This window comes from Dermacentor variabilis, chromosome 9 (assembly GCF_050947875.1).
Source record: "Dermacentor variabilis isolate Ectoservices chromosome 9, ASM5094787v1, whole genome shotgun sequence".
Lineage (NCBI taxonomy): Eukaryota > Metazoa > Arthropoda > Arachnida > Ixodida > Ixodidae > Dermacentor > Dermacentor variabilis.
Window position 1 is genome coordinate 114,861,925 of NC_134576.1, and position 17,420 is coordinate 114,879,344.

Below are 17,420 nucleotides of genomic sequence, written 5' to 3' on the forward strand. Positions count from 1 at the left end.
TACCGCAAGCAAAACAATAAGCAAATATACAGGGTTTCCTACACGAGGTAAACTAAATGTGCGGTCTTAGGCCAGTGATTCTTAAAGATGCAAACCAACGACAAAAAAATTGAGCGACTGCAGCCTAAGATGGATAGACTGATAAATTTACGTAAAGCCCAGCCGATTTGAGAAAAGAAATGAAAAGAAAGAAAAGACAACAACAAAACAACAATTAGAGCTTAGTTGAACTGGCTGTCATTACATTCAACACGGTTCTTTACGACTCGTGAATGAACGGTCGTAAATATGCAACACGCCGAGCGTAAATGCTGAACTAATTAAAGCCCGATTCGGAAGCTTGCTTGCCGCTTGAACTAGGAGTATTACAGTCGCACAGTGACTTTATATCGCAATCAATCTCTATCAGAATCGAATTTCCTAATCGCGATTGGCTCCTTTGCGCAAACTGCGCAAGGGGATAGAAAGTGCACGTGTGACACCGATATAAATTATGCAAAACGAAAAGCCAGGTGGCGTGCAGAAGTTCTCCTCGCGGCAGCATTACGTGACTACGCTAGGCATCGCGTTCACTTTATCTGTAGAAAGGGCCTGCGGCTTTCTTTGATTTCTCGTAATACAGCAAGTGTAAATTCAGAAAAGAACACGTCATCTGATAAATTGCGTCTTTATAGGCAGAATTGACAAACTTCACTAGCGATAACACGAAGAGCTGATTGCACGGTCCGTGTGTCTTTAACAGTCGGCAAATAACGAGGCACAATTCTCACCTTCGATAACGACGCTTCTGCAGAAACAATCGCTACCTTGGCGGGACGAAACCAACCTCTGCATCGGTACGACGAAAAAGGAAGCTGGGCAGCTTTTACAGAAAAAAAATTACCTGTGGATATGTATTAAGCTCCTATCGATCATCCTAGCAAACAATAAGAGCTCAATATGGGCTAGAAGCGAAACAAAATCAGCTGTAGGTTCCGAAACCGGTCATTGATGATGCCCATCTCTAATTCGCGGCGACGAATGAATGGATCGGCGGCGATGGCGGGTTTGAGAGTGAGGAAATGCTCTACATTGTGACTTGCCTTTCAGCTCCTGACGGCGGGCTCAGTAGGTGTGCGGGTCTAGGTACAGCAACGTGATCGAGTATTCTAAACGATACGCTCGATCAGCGACACGCAACATCTACGCCGAGCCACCAATAAAAGCCGTCCACGAAATTTCTCCGAGCGCGAAGGTGGGAGGCAATGACGATGGCGATTGGACTGGCTCATTGCTCACCGCTCTCTCGCTGTCTCGGTTGCCTGACTTGTCGGCTGATTTGGTCAACACCGGTGATAACGGCAACGAGAGCTTGCACTTACATTAACCATTCTTCCTCTACTAAAAGCGACAGAAGGCGTGTGGCTAGGCAGTAAATCTTCTACTACCATTAGTTCCGAATTGCCAGTATCGGGCTTTGGTAACCAAACGTGCCACCTCATCTATGCGTGTATTGCACCTGTTCACACAGTTTTTCAAATAAGGAAACTCGAATTTGAGGGTTAGGAATAAGCTTCAGCACTTCACCTTACTGAATGGTGATGTCCCTCGAACAACTATCCAAACCTCCTTTTCTTCATGTCTTTGTAAAGTGGGCTTCTCCGTCTCAATTGTATACGTGCAGAGAAGGCTACTTTAAGCCATTGCCGCCTTCTATTAAGAAATTTAAGAGGAACCCGGTACCTGTAGTGTTCGTCCTATGTACGTTATTACAATAATCTCCTTTAATAATAATCCCTGAGCACCTAGCACTGAGCTTTGACAATAGGTGTTACGGATATTTCAGAATGGTTCCGCATCCATATAGCGAAACAGCCGGGAAGATATATGACGATATTTCCCTACGCGAAAATTCCTCCACTTTAGTGTTTCTACTTATTGACCTGACTCATTTGTTTCAGGCAGTAAAACCCTTTGGTGATGATCATGATTGTGAGCCTTCAAAACTTGATACATACGTACCCTCTATGGGTGATGGGTCAAGAATCAAACATGAATGAATTTCCTCCTCTTTCTTTCTAGCCACCTCTGACGATCGACTCTCATTACAGGCTCTACCCGCGTCCTCCAAGAATCTAAGGAGGTGATTCAGGGCGGAGCTGTGATGCCGGCCAGGGAACAAAAGGCGGCCCAGGCACGTCAATCCATTTCTCCTAAGATGGGGCAGGTAAGCAGATCGTGCAGGGCCACCACCAACCATCGACAGCGAAAACGGGTGAAATAGCCCAAAAAAGCTGTTCAGCTAAAAGAAAAAAATTCTGGCAGAATCCATCTACGATAGTGTTCATAAAATGCGCTAAAGAAATACGGCAGGAGCAAGTACGGCAGCACGGGCGCTGAACTTCCAACTAATGTTTATTTCAAACAATCATCCATTTTATGCCCTGCGCATCAGGTACATCATGTACACGTCATCATACAAAAAATTGTAAAAGTCGATCAGTTCATAAGTAAGATTGTACAGTCAATCCGTTCACGTGTGTAGATACCTCGAGAGAAAAGTCATTTCTTTGTCCTGCAACGCCAAAGACGGACAGCTGACACACTTAATTATCACCTGCTTTCCTTATGGAATACCCTTCAACTTTTGTTTATCTTATGTCTTGTAAGGAAAGCAGGTGATAAGTGGGCCAGCTGTCAGTATTTGGCGTCGCATGGGAAAGAAGTGACTTCCATTTCGAGGTATCTACACACGTGAACGGATTGACTATACAATCTTATGTATGCACTGACTGCCTTTTACAATGCTTTGTGTGATGATGCGTGCATGACGTGCCTGATGCGCGAAGCATAAAATGTATGATCATTTGAAATAAACCCTAGTTGGAAGCTGAGCGCCCGTCCTGACGTATGTGTTCCTGTCGTCTTCATCTTGGGCGCGTTTTACGAACAGTGTCAAGATGAACCGACTCGCCGAAATCAAGGTATCGTTGCCGTCTGCGATTATTGCTAAAGTTATATGAGAGAGCATTCGCATAGTACGGTATACCTGTGCTCGGTATACCTCGGTATACCACGGTATACCTCGGTATCCACGGTATACCTGTGCCCGTTTGGCTCCGTTCCTTTTGCAGCCACACTGCGCGTCTCTGGAATTGTGAGCGAGCCGCGCATGCCCGGTCGATCGACCTTGCGATAGCACAACGGTGGCGATGCTCCTGCGTCTCAGCTGGAGAGCGTATTCGCAACTTTCGCAGATGGTGGAAGCGCCACGGGATTTGTTCGTGAAGCTAGTGAAGCAGTGACGTGCGGATCGACCTCGGCGGAGCGAGCAACTGCGGCATTTTCAGGCACCGAAAGAAGTGGGCGCAACTTACCTGCCTATCGGTGCCTTTGCAAAGTGGAAGCGTGGGATATTCAGGGGAAAAAAAAGAAATCGGTTTGCGCAACCAAATCATCGAAAGCGAAAATTTTCCCGGTGTTCGAGTGAGACAAAGAAGGCGGCAGGCGCCCGCTCGCCCGCTCTACGCACTCGGGGTGTTTACATGAATCCGGCTCCAGAAGCGGGTCGAGTCAGCTTGTCGGGTTGGAATCGGTCTGTCGAGTTCCACTAAACACAATCGGGTCGCGCTGAGCAAGCGTCGAGTCGGGCTCAGCCATGCCAGACTGCATGGGGCATAGGTTTACCCATGCCGAACCGCTTGCAGCGCGCATGTAGACGCTGACGGGTCTGGCCAGCCAGCGCTGATACACTTGCACGGGACGCGGAGGCGTCAGCGCTTTATGCACCGGCAGCGGGAATTAGAGCTGTTGCAGACGGCTGTGGTAACCGAAAACCCTGTTCGACAGCGTTGGTGTCTCCACTCGACGCTGGGTGTGTGCGCCACTGTTATCCAGACCTAACGGAAGCGAGTTCATGCGAACGCGATCACGTCGGTCAGCCTGATTTCAGACACGACTTTCTCGCGTCCCGGGTTCATATAAGCGTAACCTTTGTGTCTCAAATGTATTCAGGTCACAAAAAATCCACGTTCAAAATGTACTGCGTTTTATTGTCCAGTGCCCAGAAGGTACCTTTCCTATACAACGAATTACCAACTGGCTGACAATGAATCACCAACTGACTGACACCCACACACTGCTATATCTGCATATCGCTGCATGACCAGCTTTTCGTCTGGTTTCCTTTGCTGATGGGTCTGTTTTTGTCGTCTATGCTCATGGCGTTCTTTTACAGTGGAGCTGTTAGAGCCCGCTGGGTTTCTCTTGACGTGCGCAGCTTCGCCGAGCTGGGGGAACGAGAGCTGAGAAAGTGTGAAAGCAATACAAGAACAGCACCGAGAGCGGCGCTGCTGCGCCGGCGTTGAGAGCGCCGCATGCGAAGCAAAATTCTCTTAGCGGGTGGTGCCCCTCTCCCATCTCCCGTTCGCACCGCCTTGACTGCCTCCTGCACTGCGCGTGTTTGGGCACATTTCGTGCCGCGCGCGGTGTGTGCCTACGTGTGTGCGCGTGGACATTTCATTCGAAGGGCGATGTACAGTCTGTTTCACATTTAGGGGGAAACTCGGAGCGCATTGCATCACGATGCGGCGAGCGCTTGAGTCAGACGGCGGCAGCAGCTCGCGCAGGTGCTCGAGGGGCGGGACCTCGAACGGCGTCGTCTGCTACGGTGGCGCGCGCTGGCCGCATTGTCGGGAAACCTACTGTCAGTTGAAGGGCGCCCATCTCATCGTTACTGCGTGAAATGAGCCGGTATTCTTTACTAAGCGTTGTGCGACGCCCACTGATACGCCTCGAAGGTAAGTTCATCGCTGCAGGGCAGTCATAGACGACGTACTGATTCCATACATTCTTGACGGCCCGTTTCTGGAAGGCGACTATATATTCTAACGCGATAGGTCGCCGATCCACACTGCTCGCGTTGTGCAAGAACTGCTGGAAGAGCACGCAGTCACTCTCTTGGAGTGGCTGCCTCAATCTCCGGCGCCAACATCATTGAAAATATCTGGGGCGCGTTGGAAGTATCGCTGCCGCACCATCCCCTCTATCAGTCGCCCGAGGATAGGCTTCGATCCACCATCGTCAGCGACTGAGACGTGCTGCGAATGAACACATCCCTGATCAAGTCATTCTACACTCCTCTGCCTTCAAGGATGAGCGCTGTCATCGCTGCCGCTGGGGACATAACGAGCTACTAACTAAAGTTCCGAGCGTGACCTGTCCAATTCCCCGCCGGCGGGCAGGGTCTGTCTGGTGTAGTGAATGATTGTCGAGAAAAATCACTTCCAGCTCATTGTCCTAACCTAAAACAGTCCTTTAATCGTATCCGTTTGTTTCATCGTGTTCGAACCCCATAGTTATCATTGTTGAGTGCTTTGTTTTCCTTTCGAGTCAAACAAAGACTGAGCACATTGCGCGCACATCTTGGTGCGTCTTGTCGCTCCTTATTACGGTAGCACACACAGTGAAGAAATATACGTGCACGCGCTCAGTACCCCACCCTTTCGAAAGAATAAACAAAGCATGCTGTCAAAAGAAGTTTGTGGAACTCCATTATCGCTAATGAAGGCTCAGAGTTTGGCGCCGCACAACGTTTAGTAAAGAATATCAGCTCAGTTCCCGCAGTACCGATGAAATCGGTGCACTGCCCCTGACAGTAGCACGCTTCCCGACAATGCGGCCAGCGCGCGCCGCCGTAGCAGACGACGCAGACCATGACTTCGCCCCTCGAGCGTCTGCGCCTGCTCGAGCTGCTGCCGCCGCACGACTCCATTGCTTGCCGCATCGCAATGCAATACGTTCCGAGTTTTGCCCTAAGTGTGAAACAGACTGTACACGCTTCTATTTGCCTTTAAGAAGATCGGTACGCTTGACGATTATTTTATGGCTGCAATGCGGCGAAAGGGCAGCGTCTGCTTATACCATGTAAGTGACGCTGAGAAGGTAATTGGAAACGACATCGTATGTGCCGCCGGAAAAATCGTCAGCACATACGATGCGGCACATGCATACGGCACATACGAGCTAAAGTAATTTTTGCAGTTTCTCACAATATGTTTGCTACAAATCCGTGTTGTCTCTGATGGCGACAACGGACTTCCATCGACACTGTGCGGAAATAAACAAAATATATCGCTACATAGCACAAGTACGACATGCGCACACAACTTTAACTAGTACGTCCCCTACAATATGGAATAGAGGTAGCAATGTAGACAGCTTGGCCATTTTTTAACAGTGCTCAAGAGGCGGAAGTTGAAAGTATTAGTAATCATTCCCGCTTCAGCAATGCCGGCGCGACCAAGACGCGGGTGTGTATCGTCCAGTAACTCGATCGATCGGTGCAGTGGTGAAACGGGAATAAACTCCGGTCATGTTCAATGCATCCTGCACATATTCAATTCCTCGGCACGCGTGAACTTCGGCCACTGCTAGCGCATACAACAAAAGTGGTTTCCATTCTTGGGCAGCGCACACACAAACGAAACACGAGAAAGAAGACAGGACAAGCGCTCGTCGAACCAACTTAAAAGTTTTTATATGAATAAAAGGATTATGTCCCGACTAATTCTTGAATTCATGTGGGTTACATATAAAAACCGTCATACACTTAGGGGTGATCAATGAACCAGCTCGCTTCGTTTGCCAGTTGTTTACTTCGCTCGGCGCACCGCAGTAATCCATGTCTGTCGTCTGCTTTTTTCGTACCATTTTCTTGTAAATCGGCAGAATTTCACTGGTGGCATCAACCCTTTCGTGTTTAGATTGCTGTCGTGACAGTTAACAACCCAATAATAATTTCCGGTCATCCGAAGAGGCGCCGTCGCAAACAAGAGACGTTTCGCGCGCAGCGCGAACTGAACGCGGGCGCGATCGTGAAGGGAAGCGGCGGCGGAAACCTACACCCGTTGGAGGTGAAATCGTTCCGCCAGGGGAGAAACGAGCGCTGGCGTCTAGGATGAAACTTGGCGTGCGGTCGTCCTGCGTAGCATAGAGACGCGCTGCGAGGGTGGGTGGGGCCTAGAGGGGGAGAAGGAACGGCGCGCACGCGAGCGAGGAACGGGGCCCGGATGAGTGCCCTGTCCTGTCGCGCGCGAGGGAGGGAGGGGGGGTCAGGTGAGCGAGGAGGGACGTTCCGTGGAAGCTACGCAAGTAGTGCAGTCTCAAAATTCTTTCACTCCGCGCGTTCAGTCTATGCTGCGCCGGGCGCCAGCGGCGTTTGCTCACGCGAGCATGCACATGAGGCAGCCGCGACGGGATGCAGATAAAAAAAACAACGAAAAGCAAATTGATATAGAACAACGCGTTAGCAACCGAATGAGCGCACGTTTTTTGTCTGCTTCTAAGGGTAAATCCTTATTTTCGTTCAGAACTGACTTTATATAAAGAACGCTTTCACAAAAAGCGGTCAAAAGGCACCGAACTGTTTCTAAGCGCGAACTCAGCCGCTGCAAAAAAGTACCTCTAGCCTCAACAGCCTTGCACCTGACGTATGAAACGGGCCTCGATTTCGTCCTCGCCCGCCGCTCCGTACAGAGTGAAGGCAGCCGCGGCGTTTACTACGGCGTCGGCCAGTGGCTACGCGAATCGCGGACGCCGTAGTAGGGGACGCATTGCCGGCGCCCGTGCGTCTTGTGTGTGGTTTGGTACTACTTTACTGGCATTCCCCAGTTCCGCTGGTGTCTGGTGTTTGCGATAGCAGAGCCACACAATTTTTTTTTCTTGCATTCCTCAAGGAACGAAAACACAGAATAAAAAGAAAAGAGGCAATAGTTCTCAAAAATGACTATTTTGACCTTCCGCTGGATTTGTAAGCTGCTGGCCGACTTCTCATCCGAGTCATCGGCTGTTTCCTGGTCAAAGGAACGCACATCGCCGGCGGTCGGATCTGCCTCCAGAGTCACTCCTCCTGTTCGATTTCAAAAGTGCAAAAACACAAACTCTTTACAGGGGTGTGCGAAAGAGTCTTTGAAACTGAATCGATTGCGAATCGAACAGTGCCAGAAACGAATGAAATCGAATATTTTTCGAATAGTTTGCGAATAATGCGCAACCGTGGTACCTTTAATATCAAAGTATCATCACAACCTGGTATAATGCCACATTATAAAGTTTCTGTCATGAGGCTGCACATTATAAAGCATGCGATACTGAAAGCCCAAAGAAATCATTAGGAACAATTTACTGGGCAGTTGGAGCGCAAATTCAGGCTCTTCGGAGCATACGCGGTCATGTATTGTTATATGAACTTTAGAAATGTCGTTTCATTGACCAATTAAAATTTGTGTATACTTTCGCGACCAAATCAGAAATGGCCGCAGTGTGCGGCGATGGCAGAGCTAGAAAAAGAAGGGGCTTGTAATTTTCAGAGCTGGCGGTGGCACATTGAATGAAGTGTGTTGCGATGAAACGTTTTCATGCTTATTCCGAGAGAAAGACACAGGTTTCTGCATCTATAAGTAGCACCAAACAATTACCAACTGCCGAACAGCACGTCCAACCAACATTTAATTGCGAATGATTGTGTTTAGCCGAAAAGAAGTCCGTCATCTGAGAGACGCAGCGCACTGTCCACTGTTAAGTCCTCTGTGAATCCAATGAGAGATACCGCATTCTTGCTTCAAAGTCATGTTTGATCGCGTATAGTATTCGAAAAACTATTAAGATTTTCGAACGCTCGCGCACCCCTACGATTCCTCGGATACTTCGTTTGCTTCTCCATAATGCACAGCACTCACCACTACATGGCGGTATTGTAGTAAGAAATACGTCGAGGTATCAAGCAAGAGCCCAACACAATATGCAACATTACCTCCGCGATTACTCTAGGGGCAGCAATGACACTTTGCGGCAAATGTTCTTGCAGCTTCAATGAGTGCAATATAGAAAAAAAAAAGATATGCAACCATTTCGCTCATAGGGTGTACTTTTTATAGCAAAATGTTTAAATCAGGCAAATGGACGCTACAGTGCAGAGATTTGCGTTCGCGATTATTGCCGAGCGTATTTACTAATGGGCAGCAAGAGAAAAGTTACCGTCAGGCCCTTCTTGAGCGTTTTGCCACGCACTCTAAAAACAGTTGCACCCTTTGGGGTGTATTTTTGCCACACAACGATAATCCTCCTCTGTCTTGTCCGCATTTCCTTTATTTAACGCGGCGAGCCCGGTACTTTCCAGTAACGAACGGTATGCGCGTTATCAGCATGACACAGCATTCCCGACAGAAAAGTGACGAGCGAAGCGTTTTCAAGAAAGGAAATGCGGGCAAGACAGATGACGATTATGGTTGTGTGGCAAATATACACTCCAAAGGGTGTAAACTTTTCCTAGATGTGGCTCCGCGGATCGGACGCTTCGATCTCGGAGGCCGTAGTGTTGCCACTGTAGAACTAAAATTTAAACTGCATTTTGAATGCGCCCGTACGACGCCTTCTGCGCACTCGGAGCAGCTTCAGCGGCGGTTCCAGCGCGCTTGTTGGCGCAGCCTCGGAGACCAGGGGAGGTATTCTGTAAGTGTCCATCCAACTAGTGAACATGTCCATTTCGTCCGATGCTGAAGAGCTGATTGGCCGGGGGTGTCTGTCTCCTCCGCACGTGTTCCCCAGCCCATCAAATCAGAACTTCACCAGCAGACGAAATGGACATGTACATTTACAGAATACTCCGCCCCCCCCTCCCACCCAGGTGCTTACAAACTTGTCCAGCAAGACCCCTCATCACGATGACCGGATAAACTTGCTTACATTCCTGGCCCTCTGTTAAACTCGAGTGACTGTCGGAAGCGATATTTTGATTTATAGCTTGTAATATTCTACGAAAATTGCCTAAAATGGTGTAAGTTAAAAAAAGGAAAAAGAAAACACGAAGTTTACAAATGCGTAACTATGCACTAAAAGCAGATGCCGCAGTACTGTCAACTGCTGCGTTCTAGCATCTAAAGCGAACAAATTTGATATGCGATATTACTGCTTAGGTGAATTCATTACATTTACGCGGTTCTTTTCTTTTTGCAAAAGTCGTACTCACAAATAAGGGGGATATTTCAGAGTAGGGTACAATACATCAATTTTGTCCGCTTTAGATGCACCATTAGGTGCAGTTTACAGAATTGTGGTATCGCTTTTCATTGCAGGGTTAGGGTGCGTACCCATTGGCGGTGAGGCACCTTGCCACCTGTCGCTTACCACTCCCGGCCAGTCTGCCGCTTCTCGCCAAGCACTTGAATCGGGCTAGCCAGTACAAATCCATGATGGTAGGTATCGCGACAAGTTCCAGGGACACTAAACAAAGAATCATACACCAAAAACGATAGCGTTTGTGGTGTTCGGTTCTTTGTCTAGTGTCCCTGGGAGTCCTGGCGCTGCCTATCATGCCGCTTCTCGGCAGCTTTCCCGCAAAGCGTAGGAGCCCTGGACTGAGGGACGCTCCTCCTGCTTTTCATTTTTTTTTTGCTAAACGTTTTTCCTCCTCCTCCCGCAAAGCGGCAAGGTTTACCTGGCGCAAAGCGAATAGGTCCGACCGATATTTTTGCCACTCCTGCCCAAGATGAATGATAGTGCTGATGATTAACTGACCTCTGCTTCGAAACGGCCGGGAGATGACAGATAGTCACCAGCCTTCTTGAGTTAATCAGGTATGCTATGCATTATTTTTATTCTACCATTTTGTACACGTCTACTTATCTTCTCTTCCTCAATCTTCTCTATCTACCTTGTACCGCTACCTATGCCTGTAACGAATCCGATCGTATCAACCTCTTCCCTGCTTTTTTTTTTCAATACTAAATTTGTATTCCTTATCTCGACTGCTGATAGGTTGATGCTTCCGTCCACTTTAAATGCAAGCGCTTCTGGAAGGCAAGTTACTTACGGGTCCCACTGGGTGAATGTCTTCGCATTCCATTAGGATGTGCTGAGTGGTCTCCGGATTTTCGCTGTAGCGGACGCATGCTTCATCTTGTTGCGAACATTTGTTGGCGTACGATTTTGTTCTTAGGCAACATGATTGGGCCTCAAATGGCAATGCACTGCCGCTTTTGCAAAGCACTAATCAGCACCTTGCGTGGCCGTCGTCGTAGCAACGCACACGGGGAGAGTCGGAGAGTGGTCTCAACTCGTGTCACGTGACTCCCGCGCCGGCAAAATGAATGCATGGTGTGGTCAGCACACCGCTGTTAGCCTCGTGACGGCGCCGATGTGTGGCATATCATTGCGGGACGCTTACCGCCAGTGTGTCCCAGCCTTGTAAAGAGTTGTGAACTTGGTATTTTCGTTTTTTTTTGCATATATATTGTTGTTTTCAACAATTTATGTAGACAAAAGCTCCATGACCTAATTTAAAAAGCTGCTTCCTACTGCCAGTAGAATTTAAAATAAATGTTATAAATGAAACAGCCTCATCAAATTAGGTGCAGTGGTTGCCGAGATATACGATTTCTCCGTTCCCGTGCATTTTGACCGCAGTTACCGAGCTAAAGCTTCCTCGTAAAGGGGACTTGAAACACTTTTCTGACTGATCGGGGTTAATCGTAGGCCTCACTATTGAACGTCGTCGTCTCATGAATCCCATGCTGCAAAAGTTTTTCGGATCATTCACCTATATTAAGTGCAGTTATCGCACCGTTACCCGGCTTTCTCTCTCTTTTCCGTCTCCGCTCGCTCACTCGAAGCCACACCCGGAGAAGCCAAGAGGGCAAAGCGTCGAGCGTCTGGGGCGCAAAATGCCTCGTCGCGACGCTTCGTGGCGGCCGCGGTAAACTGCATGCTAAGCCTAACTGTCGCGAGTAGACCGGCACTGCAAATACGAAATTATTTTTGTCGTTCTTAGATTGGCAGACACATTTATGTTTCATTTATTTAACTCAAGGTTAGCAATCGCGTATCACTGAGGATGCTTTCGCGATCACGAAACCAGCAGAGAGTATTTCTGGAGTCCAGCTGCTTGCGATGACGCTGCAGGACGACATTGCAGAAGCGAGAGCAAGCGATTTTTTCGCTGTTCTTGGCACGAGATTGCAAATTCCCTGTAGCATTGTGTGCAATAATATTTGGTCCACGTGTTCAGAGCAGCCTGTACGACAAACCGGCAACGTTTCCGAACCGCCTCCTAAAAGGGTTTCAGGGCCCCTTTATAGTCAGCTGACGACTCTATAGGTCCTTCTTCACTCCGCCGACCCGGACTGGGGCCTCGCGTTAGACGACCTTGTTCTCTCAGCGTGCGTATTGTGTTCCTTGCTATTCTGCGTGTGTGACGCTGCGAGCACTAGAAGAACACATGTATGTATCTGGAGCGCATATTTTATTCTACGTGTTCACGGCCGGATTTCCTTGGCAGTTTCAATTTGAGCGCGTAAAACTAAAAAGAGAGACGCACTCTATTGCGATTCAAGCCGGGAGAGGAGCCGGCTTCCGCCACAAGTAGGGCGTTCTCTAAGAGAGTATACGATCGAGCCTTTTCTGCCTTCCAAGCCCCAGGAGCTCGAGTAGGAGACGTGGACTCGCGGAAACGACATCGCTCCTTCATTTCTTCTTGAGAGCGAAGATCTGGCCGTCGCACTTGAGCCGGTACTCCTGGACCTTCTTGCGGACGGCGATCTCCATGCGGAACTGGCGACAGAGCGCCTGCAGGGTGCCTGTGAAGCGCGTCTCCAGGAACTGCTCCGACTTGCTCTCGTAGTGGTCCAGCGTGCGGTGGACCCACATCAGGCGGCCGCCGGCTGCGTGGAGATCGAACGGAGGCTGAGTAAGTGTTGTTGCCACTGGCAAGTCTGTTTTGAAGTGCTATTCGGGCATGAAAGAAGGAAGAAAGACTGGGAGGAAGCTTCACGCGATATATATATATGGCTGCTACGGCTTTTCTGATTCGAATAAAAAAACAACCATTGCAGAACTTGAAAATATTGCGGAATTTGACACAATCTAGGGTGTATATATATATATATATATATATATATATATATATATATATATATATATATATATATATACATATATATATATATATATATATATATATATGTGTGTGTGTGTGTGTGTGTGTGTGTAGATAGATAGATAGATAGATAGATAGAAGTTCCCGCACCAGCTCACCGTCAGGCCATTGCTTTTAACCTAGTCATGCCGAGTCCTAGCTGTTTTTTTCAGCGATAAACATAAAAGAAATTAAGTCCTATACGAGCCGAAGGCTAAATTGGACAAGTTTTGAGGTCTTTGGCTTCTGCACAATGACCGAAATTCGTGAGCATACTTCGAAATCCGTGACGTCATACTGATGTCCCGTCGCTGGGGCTTCAGCATGGAATTAAAACAGAGAAACGTTGGGCCTTCTTTTTTTCCTTTAGCAATCAGCCTCTTACCGCTAAAGTTAACGCAACAAATGGACTTTTCAAAAAAGTACTTTGTCAATTTAAACTTATTTGCTGTTCTTGTTTAGTGTACACGTTCCTATGGCTGGGCAGCGCAACCCGGACGAAGGACGAGAGGAAGTACAGAACACGAGCGTACTTTCTCTCGTCCTTCGTCCGGGCTGCGCTGCCCACCCACAGGAACATGTTCAATCACCAACTCGCCCAGCTTGCCGGGTTAATTTAGTGTACAACCGTTTCTTGTTTTCTTTCTTCTTCTTTCATTTCGCATCTACGGAAAACCTGGGGAGCCCCCATACCGGAGCCGTGACCTGGTCCAGCTTTGATTCCTAGTGTCAATCAATCAATCAATCAATCAATCAATCAATCAATCAATCAATCAATCAATCAATCAATCAATCGAAACTTACGCTTCAGGAGCCTGGCCACCTCAGCAAGAGCGTCAGGCATGATGTGGCCGGGCATGAGGCAGCCGCACAGGGCCACCACATCGTACTCGGCTGCGCAGAACAAAATATATATATAAGAAAGGGCAAAATAATAAAAAAAGAAATGCGCTCGTTTGGTCTAACCGCTACGCTGCGCATTTCTACGAGGAAACAGATACACTAACGTTACGCGATATTTTACGAGAAATTACCGATTCTTTCTCCCTACAAGTAAATCGTGACAACTTGGAGGAAGCTTTAGCTCGGGCCCAACTCCCACGCGGCCTATTCAAATACATGTAAAACGCAAAATCGATTTTCTGAGACAACCTCTGGACCGATTTTAATGAAATTTGTTGAACTTGAGAGAGAAAGTTAAATTCTAGTGACTGTAGGAAGCGGAATTTCGGTTTAGGGACTGGATTTTGTAAAACCAGTTTTCGAAAATTCGATAGTTCGAAAAGAATAGAAGCACGAAGTTTATACACTAATAACTTTGCATCAAGAACAGATATCGCCGTTCCGTAAGCGGAATCCATTAGATCATTCAAAGCGGAAAATTTTGATATATCAATTTATATCTTACGTGAATTTGTTACGTTGTGTACCAGGGTTCTGCAAAAGCTGTATTTCCATATTACTGAATTTTTTCAGATTCATGCACAACATGTCAATTTTGTCCGCTCTAAATGTACTATGAGATGCGATTCAGAGAATTGTGGTCTTTCTTCCTTGCTGACATAGATAGTTGTAAACTTGATAGTTTCGTTTTCTGAAAATTTTCGATTTCTGCCAATTTTTAATATTAGATTAACAATCTAAATCAACATTTCGAAACCAACAGTCACTAGACTAAGTTTTTCTTCTAAATGCAACAAACCTCGTCAAATTTGGTGCTGTGGTTGCGAGAGAAACGAATTCTACTTTTAAATATATTTAGATAGCACCCGAGCTGAAGCTTCCTCTTAAAGGGGTTAAGGTAAAGTACTTTCTTGCTTGTCTTGAGGTAATTTACACGCTATGTGCCGTAGAGTGCGATGGTTACTGGATGTCTGGTGGTCGTTCGGTGAAGAAAATGCCCGATCACCCTGTACGGTATTTACACAAATCTAAGCCAATGACCCCGCCCTTCGGTAATAAGTAAATAAATACAAATAATAAATAAATAAATAAATAAATAGGGGGAACGAGTATTCTCTCGTACGTAAGTCGATTGGAATATTAACAAATGTAAAGCGTTGTACTTATTTGTCCCGAACGTTTTCGACGTGAACGTTCGCAAACGTTTAAGGTGATGCAGAATAAATCCACGGAAAGGCTGACTAAAGCCAAATCGAATCAAATTGTCTTTTAGCCATCGAGCATCGTTTACGACGCATGCACAAAGTAACCCCATCCCTTAAAGGAACAGAAAATAATAAAAAAAGATTTGACGTTTATTTCGAAATTGCCCTTGCACAATACCAAAAAAGTTCATTTTATCATGAGAAGAGGATTGATTAAGCCAGAAAAAAAAACGTATACCTGAAATACGGGTGGGGACACCGTTTTGAAGCTCCCGCACTAGCTAGCTATGACGTCACGAATGTCGGCGGTTAATTTTTTGCATCTATAAACATGGACGCACTGTGTTCGAGAAGGATAGAACTTGACCAGTTTCAAGAACGATTGATGAGACACAACGACCTGCCGGCGCCAAGGTTCGGGTGCCAAAGAAAAAGAATTACCTAATTGGCTTCACTTCTCTAATAAACCAACATACTTACAGCGAAATTAGCAAAAATACATTGTTGAAACGATGCTTTATTAGTAGGTGTGTGCTAATATTTGAAAATTTCGAACGTTCTCTAACATTGTGTCCTTACCATCTGTATTCGAATCGATAACTAGGTAATGGAAAATATTGTAATATTCGATTCGATATGATGAATATCCGAACACATCGACTATATTTTGGCTGTGCAGGAGCAAACACATTTCTTGGAGTTTGTTTCCATCTAATCTTTGAATATGTGCCAGATCTGGTGCCGAATTTTTGATCATTACGTGCTTCTGCCGAAATTTCGCCTCTATAGAGAACGCTCAGCCTTTGAACGGCACGGCTTTGCAAAAAAATACCAAGGTTGAGGACTGGGCGTGTTGGTATAGCATATTAAAGGCTCGATTGCGCAACATTTGGACGACACACACAGAAGAGAAACACACCACCACAGAGCGCTACTTGCAACTATCGTTTTATCCCCCCCCCCCCTCCTAGTATCTTCCAGTATTTATTCCATTAACAAGGGAATAAAACGATAGTTGCAAGTAGCGCTCTGTGGTGTGTGTTTGTTTTCTGTGTGTGCCGTCCAAATGTTACGCAATCAAGCCACTAATTTGCGAAAAAGCCAGTTTCTCAGTAGCAAGGGGCACACGTTTGTGGACAGCGACAGCGCATTCAGGGGGTGGGGGTGGGCGGGGGGGGGCGGCGACTGCGCAAACCAATCCGACTGCAACAAAAGTGCTATTTCCAGGAGAACAGGACCAATGGACCGATCCTCGACAGCAATGCCCGGTAACGGGGCCTCACTATGCAAATATAGCAGCGTGCTCTCCGCGTGACGTAGGCATGCAATATACCATGCATGCAAATATACCTGGCATGCAAATATACATGGCATGCAAATATACATGGCATGCAAATATACCAGCGTGCCTCCGCATGTCCACGTCACGCCTCCGAGCAGCGTATCGCATGCCTGTTAACAGATTTCAGGATGCAGCAGTGGCCCCCACCCGCTACCACAGTACGCACCCAAGAGAAACCTGTGACTTGGAAGTACAAATCTCAAAAACGATGGACCCTCCACGATGGGCATTACCACAATGCCCGCGCGCGACGTGGTATGCTAAAATGTGCTATTTTAAACGAGTCCGCATGTAATGCGCATTAAGAGTGCTGTCTCCTGGTCGACTTGGAATTGAATACTGGTATGGGGTTGCGCTGTCTAAGACACGGACACTGTTTTTAAGACAATGCGTCCGTGGCTTAGAAAGCGCAATCCATAGCAGTATTACATATGCTTGGTCGGAGTTATAATCAAAATCAGTTTTTCGTACAATTGAAGATACCCACTTCCTTCTTCCTGTAGTATAATGTACGAGGACGAATCAGAAAGTCCTTGCCCTTATTTTTTATTAGCCGAAATAACGTGCACGCAGGTAATTACAAACATGCGTACCATTCTGCGTACCTTACACTGTTTTCTCACGTGGTCCCCACACCGGTTCAGAGATTTGTCCAACCGCAGCACTAAATGTGAGATGCCTCCTGTCGTCAGTCAGCGACGCACGCGGCCTCTCCGAACGCCCAACGTCACGCAAGTCACAACACGACAGCCTCACACTTCTCAAAGAGAGACAGCTTTCCCTATACGTGGCTGCATTTCCCTGAGGATTTAGATGGTCATTCGTCCCTTGCTCCATGAAAACGAATCACACTTTGTCGCTCGTATATGCCGTGGACGAGTGAAGCACAACCGCCATCTTCAACAACTGACAGTAGCGCCGTGCCGCAGAGCTACCGGCAGATAAGGACGGGCAAGTACAAGAAAGGTCCACCACTGGGAATCGATATGTTTACTTCGCATTTACAACCGTGATTTGGATG

General features: G+C 47.2%; 2 protein-coding genes across 5 annotated transcripts in view; both read right to left on the reverse strand.

Moving 5' to 3' along the window:
- Window positions 1–1,244, reverse strand: part of Creld (Cysteine rich with EGF like domains) — a 40,445-nt gene extending 39,201 nt beyond the window's left edge. Inside the window, exon 1 of one of the 4 annotated variants that reach the window (XM_075669061.1) lies at window positions 1,083–1,244. The gene's annotated coding sequence lies outside the window, so the exon portion shown is untranslated. The remainder of the gene's footprint in view (window positions 1–1,082) is intronic. The other 3 variants (XM_075669062.1, XM_075669063.1, XM_075669064.1) reach the window with 3 other exon arrangements.
- An 11,254-nt stretch (window positions 1,245–12,498) lies between these two features.
- LOC142558505 (uncharacterized) overlaps window positions 12,499–17,420 on the reverse strand; it is a 66,260-nt gene continuing 61,338 nt past the window's right edge. The window contains exons 7-8 of the mRNA XM_075670633.1: window positions 13,754–13,843; window positions 12,499–12,695 (exon numbers count right to left, since the gene is read on the reverse strand). Coding sequence (XP_075526748.1) covers window positions 12,499–12,695; window positions 13,754–13,843 — 287 coding nt within the window. The remainder of the gene's footprint in view (window positions 12,696–13,753; window positions 13,844–17,420) is intronic.